The 8,706-nt window shown below is 68.9% G+C and overlaps 2 protein-coding genes across 2 annotated transcripts in view; both read left to right on the forward strand.

Annotated features, from left to right (window-relative positions):
* SEZ6 (seizure related 6 homolog) overlaps positions 1 to 6,863 on the forward strand; it is a 21,616-nt gene extending 14,753 nt beyond the window's left edge. Inside the window, exons 5-17 of the mRNA XM_019510968.1 lie at positions 921 to 1,106; positions 1,226 to 1,394; positions 1,562 to 1,728; positions 2,136 to 2,330; positions 2,442 to 2,580; positions 2,709 to 2,905; positions 3,120 to 3,314; positions 3,520 to 3,711; positions 3,919 to 4,116; positions 4,240 to 4,278; positions 4,546 to 4,663; positions 4,827 to 4,929; positions 5,150 to 6,863. Of these exons, the coding sequence (XP_019366513.1) occupies positions 921 to 1,106; positions 1,226 to 1,394; positions 1,562 to 1,728; positions 2,136 to 2,330; positions 2,442 to 2,580; positions 2,709 to 2,905; positions 3,120 to 3,314; positions 3,520 to 3,711; positions 3,919 to 4,116; positions 4,240 to 4,278; positions 4,546 to 4,663; positions 4,827 to 4,929; positions 5,150 to 5,179 (1,928 nt within the window). The 3' untranslated portion in view covers positions 5,180 to 6,863. The remainder of the gene's footprint in view (positions 1 to 920; positions 1,107 to 1,225; positions 1,395 to 1,561; positions 1,729 to 2,135; positions 2,331 to 2,441; positions 2,581 to 2,708; positions 2,906 to 3,119; positions 3,315 to 3,519; positions 3,712 to 3,918; positions 4,117 to 4,239; positions 4,279 to 4,545; positions 4,664 to 4,826; positions 4,930 to 5,149) is intronic.
* A 406-nt stretch (positions 6,864 to 7,269) lies between these two features.
* PHF12 (PHD finger protein 12) overlaps positions 7,270 to 8,706 on the forward strand; it is a 47,685-nt gene continuing 46,248 nt past the window's right edge. Inside the window, exon 1 of the mRNA XM_019510970.1 lies at positions 7,270 to 7,277. Coding sequence (XP_019366515.1) covers positions 7,270 to 7,277 — 8 coding nt within the window. The remainder of the gene's footprint in view (positions 7,278 to 8,706) is intronic.

Genomic DNA, 8,706 nt, shown 5'->3' on the forward strand with positions numbered 1-8,706 from the left:
GGGGGCGGGGGTGTTGGCGTGGGGGGGGGGGCCGCCGGGGGTTTTGGGGGGGGGGGGTGGGTGCTGGGAGCCCAGGGCTGGGCTTGGGGTCACAGGGTTTCAGGAGTGAGGGGCACCGGCAGGGCACAATGGGGGCTGGGGTGAGGGGCACCAGTAAGGCTACTGGGGCTGGGGGTTGGGAGTGAGGGCTGTCCTGCCCCACTCTCCCCCGCCTGCTCCTGCTTCTGCTCCCGCCCCAGCCATATTAATGGGAAAATAAGAACAGATTGTGCAGAGTGCTTCCCGCTGCCGGGGTCACCATGGCAACGTGCAGCAAATTAGTGGTGGAGACGCGGCACCCGGTGCTCCCCTCCGCCACGGCCTGGCAGCGCGTGAGCCTGGGGCTGGGGTCGGGGGGCCACGGGGCCGGGCCAGACCGGGCCAGGCAGGGCAGGGCTGTGCGCTCGCCCCAGCACGTAGGGGCAGGTGGCGAGGCCCCGGGGCCAGGGCTGGGCCTGACCCACGGCTCCGTGTGGCTGCACTCCCCAGGGGTCCCAGCCCCTCCAGTGGCCCGGCCCCGTGGCCTGGGCAGGGGGAGCCACGGCTCCTAGTCCCAGCCCCATGCGGTGCCCGCTGCTGCCAGGGCCCTGCACTGGGAGGGGACCAAAGGATCCCTTGTGCCAATACCAAATGGGCTGCAGCACATCCAGCCCTGCCCTGCCCTGCCCAGCCCAGCCCAGCCTTGGCCCAGGTGGCACGGTGGCCTTGGGCAGCACCAGGATCGGGGCCTCGGCTGGCAGGTGCCATGCAGAAGGGCTTGCTGCCACCTGGTGGCTGTGGGCCGGCACTGCGTGCCCCGCTCGTGGCCCCGCTCCTGCCCGGGTGGACGCCCCCCGCCCCGGGGAAGCAGGCCACGCACTGCCCGTGTCCTGTGCCCGCAGCCTACGTGCTGAGCTGCCGCTTCCCCTCACGCCCGGCCTACGGGGACGTCTCGGTCACCAGCCTGCACCCGGGCGGCAATGCCTACTTCTCCTGCGCCGCCGGCTACCAGCTGCAGGGCCCGCGCGCCCTCACCTGCCTCAACGCCACCCGCCCCTTCTGGAGTGGCAGGGAGCCTCTCTGTGTGGGTGAGTCTGGGCGCCGGACAGGGGCCCAAGGGCTGCCCCGTGGCATGGGTGCCCGTGGCACCAGGGCAGGGGCAGTGGGGGTGTTGGGCCCAGTCCCCCAGCGGCACGTCCCGTTGCAGCGGCCTGCGGGGGCGTGATCCGGAACGCCTCCCTGGGGCGCGTCGTCTCCCCCGGCTTCCCCGGGACCTACAGCAACAACCTGACTTGCCACTGGCTGCTGGAGGCACCTCCCGGGCAGCGCCTCCACCTGCACTTCGAGAAGGTTGCACTGGCCGAGGATGATGACCGGTGCGTGGGGGGGCCCTGGGTGCAGGGATCGGGGATGCCCTTGTGCCCCAGACTGGCTCCACGCCCCTCCCAGAGCTGGGAGAACCCAGGGGTCTGGGCTTCGCCAGAGCTGGGTTGGAGGTTGCCCCTGCCGTGGTCCCTGTGCCCTGACCCGGCGTGGCCTGCAGGCTCATCATCCGCAACGGGAACGGCGTGGAGGCGCCGCCGGTGTACGACTCGTATGAGGTGGAGTACCTGCCCATCGAGGGGCTGCTCAGCGCCGCCCGCCACTTCTTTGTGGAGCTCACGACCGACAGCAGTGGTGCGGCCGCTGGCGTGGCCCTGCGCTACGAGGGTGAGCCCAGGCCCCCCCATCCCTGCCTACTGCCTGCAAACTCATCGGGGGGTCAGCAGGGAATAGGGGACACTCTGTTTACTAGGGCACCCCTCGGGGTTACTCAAAATAATGATAATAGACTCAAAATAATAGATTTAGACTGGACATAAGGAAGAAATTCTTTATGGTAAGAGTTGCCAAACTATGGAACGGGCGTCCACGGGAGGTGGTGCTTTCCCCTGCCTTGGAGGTGTGCAAGAGGAGATTAGACAGGCATCTGGCTGGGGTACCTACCCCCAGCGCTCTTTCCTGGCTGGAGCAGGGGGTCAGGCCCGATGATCTACCAGGTCCCTTCCGACCCTGGACATCTATGAATCCCGCCCGGCCCCTCGTCAGCGCAGCTCGCTCACCCGCTCTCCCCGCAGCCTTCCAGCCTGGGCACTGCTACGAGCCCTTCGTCAAGTACGGCAACTTCACCACCAGCGACGCAGCCTACGCGCTGGGTGCCACTGTGGAGTTCAGCTGCGACCCCGGCTACACGCTGGAGCAGGGGTCCGTGGTCATCGAGTGCGTGGACCCCACCGACCCGCAGTGGAACGAGACGGAGCCGGCCTGCCGAGGTCTGCACCACGGGGAGGTGGGGAGGGGAGGAGTGCAGCCCCGGGGTGCCCCGAGCTGGTGGCACGGCCCCCCAGCACCCCCGGGGCTTAGCGCTGCCACGTCGCCCACAGCTGTGTGCAGCGGGGAGATCACGGACTCGGCCGGTGTCGTCCTGTCGCCCAACTGGCCGGAGGCCTATGGCAAGGGCCAGGACTGCATCTGGGGGCTGCACGTGGAGCAGGACAAGCGTGTCATGCTGGACATCCGTGTGTGAGTGCGGCGGGCTCTGGGGTGGGGGCACTGGCGGTCCACTGGGCAGCCCTGGGGCTGCTGGAATGGGGGGGACCCACCATGGCCCCCCAGCTGTGACCTTTGCACCTTGCCGCCTACCCCCCCAGGCTGCACGTGGGCACAGGCGATGTGCTGACCTTCTACGACGGGGACGACCTGACCGCCCGCATCCTGGGCCAGTTCACGGGTGCACGCAGCCGCTTCAAGCTCTACACCTCCACGGCCGACGTCACCATCCAGTTCCAGTCTGACCCCGGCAGCTCTGTCTCTGGCTACCAGCAAGGCTTCGTCATCCACTTCTACGGTGAGCGCTCCCGGCTGAGCCCCTGCCTCCAGCCCAGGCTCCCAGCCAGCTTGGCCTGGTGTCCCGGCCCCCAGCTCCCACCCCCCAGGCTCCCCTCCTCTCCCCTCCCTGAGCTAGGCTGGAACTAGGCGTCCTGGCCCCAGCCCCCGTTAGACCCCCTACTCGGCCCTAGCCCCGGCCCCGTGCTGGCCTATCTCACCCACGCTCCCTGCAGAGGTGCCACGCAATGACACGTGCCCCGAGCTGCCCGAGATCCCCAATGGCTGGAAGACCACGTCGCACCCCGAGCTGATCCACGGCACTGTGGTGACCTACCACTGCTACCCGGGCTATGAGATCGTGGGCACCGACCTGCTTATGTGCCACTGGGACCTCACCTGGAGTGGAGACCTGCCCACCTGCGAGAGAGGTGACCCCCAGCATCCCCCGGGGGGGCCTGCCTGTCCCTGGGGCTGCTTGCCCAGGCCCTTGGCATTGTGCCGGGGGCCACTGGGATGGTGGAGGGGAGCCTGGGTGCCAGGCCCCCCCAGTGCAGCCTGTCCCGCTCCTGTCCCGTAGCTGCCCCATGGAGTGTGGGGCAGCAGGGGGTCACAGCGTTTCCCCCCTTTCTGCAGTGACCACGTGCAGGGACCCAGGAGATGTGGAGCACAGCCGCCGCCTGGTCTCCAGCACCAGGTTCCCAGTGGGCAGCACCGTGCAGTTTGTGTGCGACAAGGGCTACGTCCTGGCGGGCACCGCGCTCCTCACCTGCCACGACCGCCAGGCGGGCGGCCCCAAGTGGAGCGACCGCCTGCCCAAGTGCACCCGTAAGGCCAGCCCCCGCCGGGGCCCTGGTGCCGCGGCTCCCCTGGCCCCTCCTTGCAGCCTGGTGGGGGCCGTGCCGTGCCTGGCGGGTCATGCCATGGGGGAGCAGCCACAGCCCGGGGTGCCCTGACAGCATGCGGCTATGGCAGATCCTCAGGGGAACCAGGCCAGGGTGTGGGCATGGTCTCACCCAGCCCTTCTGCCCACAGCGGAGCTGTATGAGCCCTGCCACAACCCGGGCATCCCTGAGCACGGCGCTCAAGCCCCAGAGAAGCGGCTGTACCAGGCCGGGGCCACGCTGCGCTTCTCCTGCACTGCGGGCCACGTGCTGCTGGGGGAGGCGAGTCTGCGCTGTGTGCCCGGGCACCCCTCGCAGTGGAGCAGCTCCCCGCCGCTCTGCAAGGCCGGTGAGTCTGCGCCGCAGCGGCTCTGTGCTCCCGTGCTTGCAGCTTATCGCTGACCCTGGGATGCCCGGAGACCCTTACCCGTCCCCGCACCCTGCTCCCATTAACACCCCTTCCTTTCCCCAGCCTCCTACGATGAGTTCTACAGCAATCGCAACCTGGATGGTAAGAGCCTGGGCGCTGGGCTGCTGGGGGAACGGGTATGGGTGCACCCTTGCCCCGAGTTTGCAGCCTGGCTTCTGGCTGCGTGGAGGGATGGGGTCGGGGTGGGCGAGCAGGGCCCAGAGCACTGAGCCAGTTTCGGGGGGGCTGAGCTGATGGCTCTCCCGGGAGCTGGGGGAAGGCCCCCCAGGCAGGGACCCCCCAGCCCTGCTGAGTTTCAGCCGCCCTCTGCCCTCACTGGGCCTCCGTGCCCGTGTCTCTCCCCAGCAGTCGCCAAGGCCATGCCCGCGGGGGCTGCGCTGGAGGGCACCAACGTCGCCGTCGCTGTTCTCCTGCCCGTGGTCGCAGTGGCATTGCTCCTGGGAGGCGTTTGCCTCTACTTCTCCAGGTGAGCATCCGGCTGCCAGATCAGCTGAGCACTGTCTGGGCCCACTGCACCCTGCACCTGGATCTGCCAGGGCTTGGCCCTGCCCCATGGGCACAACCCAGCCCCAGCTCGCCCCGGGCCCGTCAGTCCCACGCTGCCCCCCCGGGGCCATGCCTTTCCACAGGCTCCAGGGGAAGCCGTCCCTGCAGCTGCCGCTCTCGGGGTCGCACCCCTACGACCACATCACCGTGGAGTCGGCCTTTGACAACCCCACCTATGAGACCGGAGTAAGTGCTGAGTCCCGCCCGGGGCTGGAGCCATGGGGGCTGGGAACCCCGGGCTGGGGGGCAGCAGGGGGTACACCGATGCCTGGGGACGTGGGCTGAGGCAGCAGCAGTCTTGCTGCAGCCGCAGGGGCTGGGGCTGGGGCAGGGGAGGGACCCTGTACCCTTGGCACCCCACAGCCGCGGCACGTGTCCAACCCCCTGCAGTCTGTCTTCTTCCCAGGAGATGAGGGAATATGAGGTCTCCATCTAGGCCGAGGCTGCACTGAGCTGGAGCTGGAGCCGGAGCAGCAGCAGGAGGAGGCACCTGCGGCGACACTGGAGCAGCTGTGGCCCGCGCGCTGCCCTGGGAGGGGATGTCGTGCTGCCCCAGGGGACCGCCGTGTGCCAGGAGCAAGCCAGCATTGCCCGGCCGAGCCAGCCCCTTGGGCCCTGCCTCTCCCCCGGCAGGGGCTGGCCCCGAGGCAGCTGCTCCTGGCTGGTGCCGGAGCCGTGGGCTTCGTGGCAGCCAGAACCCACTCGGCCCGTTCCCAGCCAGGCCTGCGTGAGTCTGCTCCCTCCGGCCGCACGGGCGGGCAGTGCATCGTGTCCAGGCCGAGCCCAGGCACGGGGGAGCTGAGCGGGCTGCCTGGGAGCTGGCTCTTCGCAGCGCTGCCCTGGCTGGCCACCGGGCATGGGCAGCGCAGCCCGAGGGCACTCGCACAGCCTGGCCCAGGGCTGGGCAGGGCCAGGCTGGTGCTCTGCAGAGCTGCGCGCCCATGCCCTGGCTGTCAAGGCCATGGGGACCGGGTGTGCATGGCATGCCCAGCCCTGGCCCGGGGAGCAGGGTGAAGGGGCAGAGGCTGAGCACAGTGGTCCCCCAGCTGCAGGCCTGTGCCGGGTCTGAGCCAGGCTCCCTCCAGCTGGCAAAGTCCCGCCCTGGGCAGGGTCTCCCCTCTCATCCCCTGCTCCCAATGTGCTGGTTGCGTAGGGGGCAGGATGGAGGGGGGAGATGGGCAGAGCCCAGGGGCCAGGCCAGGCCTCCTGCATCTGCTCTGTGATGGAGGGCACTGCTTGCTGGGTGCTGGCACTGCCCCGTCCTGCCTGCCGGGTGTTTCCCTCGCTGCCCGTGCCCCCTGCCTGCCACCATCACCACCTCCCTGCCCACGCCCCCCACCATGAGCATGCTGCATTCGCTGACCTGGTGCCCGGCCACACACTTCCCTTGCCCGACACAGCCGCCTCCTCCCCGGGCACCATCCTGACCCCACAGGCAGCCTCCTCCAGACCCCTCAGAGACCCCCATTCCTGTAGACAGCAGTGGGTAGAGCCGGGCCTTTCTGCCCCCTGCTTGTCCCCCCGGGGCCTGAACAAGGTGCAGGGTGGGCAGGCACCAGATGCCAGGCTCCCTGCGGCCAGCCTGGCATCCTGGCCCCTAACCCAGCTCTGCACGTGTGACCTCTGCCCCAAGACCAGCCTGGCACCGCATGCACCCCAGGGCCCGGTGGCTCCCGGCTGCATCTCTCAGCTGCGGGCACAGGAGGGAAGGCACACGGAGCCGGCCTGGGGCGTTGGGGTGCTGGAGAAGACTCGCCAGCCCCTGCCCTGTGACCAGCTCCGGGCCGTTCTCTGTGAGAAACCCAGCCGGACCGGGCAGCTGGGCAAGTCCAAGGACGATCCCTGCAGGACCATTGCTTCCTGCTTCCACTACCAGCACCTGTTCCCGCTCAGCCCCAGGGAGACAGGCTCCGGGGCCCTTCCCCAGCACCGTAGGGCAAGGGGCTCCCCAGGTCTAGCCACTGACCCCGTCCTGGCCTCCCTGCCCTGCCAAGCCCTGGTCCAGGCAGGAAGCTTTTTACATGTCACGTGTACAATATGCCCCTCCGCCGCGCCACCCGTTTTGGAGACAGCCCCATCGTTTCTTTCATTTGGTTCATTAATAAACTGGTGTTTTAGAAGAAGCTGCTCAGTCGTGGTGCAGGCGTCCTGGGGGGCGGCCAGGCCTGCAGTCACATGGGGGGGAGCGGGGGGCAGCGTCCTGGCAAGGGTTAGGGGTGCTGAGGAAGTCCAGGGCTCAGCCAGGCCACCAGGACAGTTCAGGGGGCTGGATGGAGATGGGCGAGGGGCAGGCTGCTGGGAGACAGGCGGACAAGACCGTGGCTTTGGGATCTGCGCCAGCAGTAAGTGTCCCGGCTCCTAAGGCTGCTGGATGTCAGTCTGGTCGCAGCCTGGGACGAAGGAGGGGATGCCCAGAGCCCTGCGCTGGCTGGACAACAAGAGCCTTGCACCTGCATCTCTGCTGCTCGGCAGCACTGGCCGTGAGGGCAGCCCGCAGGCCTGAGCTGGGGCAGATCATGGTGGGAGATGGGAAGGTACCGCACCCCCCGGGATCAGACGCAGGTGCCTGCTGCCCCGAAACTCCATGCCAGGGCACCCTGAGCGCAGGGCTGTGGGAAGGCAGGTGACAGGGAGGCAGGACCCTGAAGCAGCACGTCACCTGCCCCAGCGTGGCCCTGGACCCCAGCCCAACAGCCCTAGGCCACGAGCCACAACACTCAGGCTCCCCTTGGCCCAAGCGCCCCTGCCTTAGGGGACCGTGCAGAGCTGCAGCATCGCTCGTGCCCAGCGTGAGCTGTAGGGGTGTGGCATGGGGGAGCACGGAGCAGGTCTGGGTGGAGGAGGCATCGGGGCGGCTGCTAGAGGGCTCCCGCCGGCCCCTGGAAAATTGATTTGAGCTAACCAGAGCTGACAGCATGATGCAGCCAGAGCCCCCGGCAGCAAAATCCCATCTGCAGGAGACAGCGCTTGCTGCGTGGCTCCATTGCAAGGACCGAGGGCAGGAACAAAGCCAGCGGAGAGGGATCTCATGTGTGCACGCATGCCAGGCCCAGCTCGCCGTGACGCTCATGGGGGGGCTCAGCTCGACTTCATGGTGAAGGCAGCCAATGTCAAGGCTGCAGCCCAGCTGGCTGCAGCGGGACCAGCCGTGTGGCGCAGCAGCGTCGCAACTGGGGGCAGGACTGGCAGGGCTCGGTCCTGTGCTGGCCCCTGCAAGCCCTGGGGGCCTGGCAGCTGCTCCTCGGGGTGCAGAGGCTCCTTGCGGGGGGCGCTGGATGGGGCCAGACATCCAGAGGAGCAGGGCCACATCCGACGGCTGCTCTGGGAGGGGCGAGATGGGTCCCAGCCCGGGTTCTGCAGGAGTCTCTACGCACAGAGCTGTCAAGGGGACCTGCCCCAGGAGAGGCAAGGCCTGGCTGCAGCAGGGGACCTGCAGGGAGAGCCCGGCAGAGATCCCGGCCCTCTTCATGCTGCAGCAGGCGCGGGCCAAGCCGAGCGCACCAGCCCCCGCCGCGGCTCCCCCCCCGCCTGGCATGACTCCTGCCCCACCAGGTTGCCCGGTGACAGGAGCTTCAGGGGAAACACTGGTGCTTGTGACTTTGGGGATTTGGGGCTGATCCAGCAGCAGAGGGCTGGGGAGGGGCTGAGCCGAGAGGGGCCCCGTGCAGGGGGAGGCAAGCAGGAGGGGGTGCCAGCTGCTACAGGCACCAATCCTGCCCCCCCACTTCAAGCCATGCCATGTCCAGTCCCCCTGTGCACCCCCACGTGGCAGCAGCAGCCCACCCAGGTCGCCCCCTGCCTGCCGCGCCGCGCACCAACACCCGGCCTCCGGCCCAGCCCAGCCGCGCGTGCGCAGCACTCATTCCTCCGCGCGCCTGCGCAACAAGACCCTCCCCTTTCTCCCCTCCCCCTCCGCGTCGTGCGCCTGCGCCGCCAGCCCCGCGCGTCCGGTCAGGGCCGGCC

Source organism: Gavialis gangeticus, unplaced genomic scaffold, assembly GCF_001723915.1.
Source record: "Gavialis gangeticus isolate Ggan-Ray unplaced genomic scaffold, GavGan_comp1, whole genome shotgun sequence".
Taxonomy (NCBI): domain Eukaryota; kingdom Metazoa; phylum Chordata; order Crocodylia; family Gavialidae; genus Gavialis; species Gavialis gangeticus.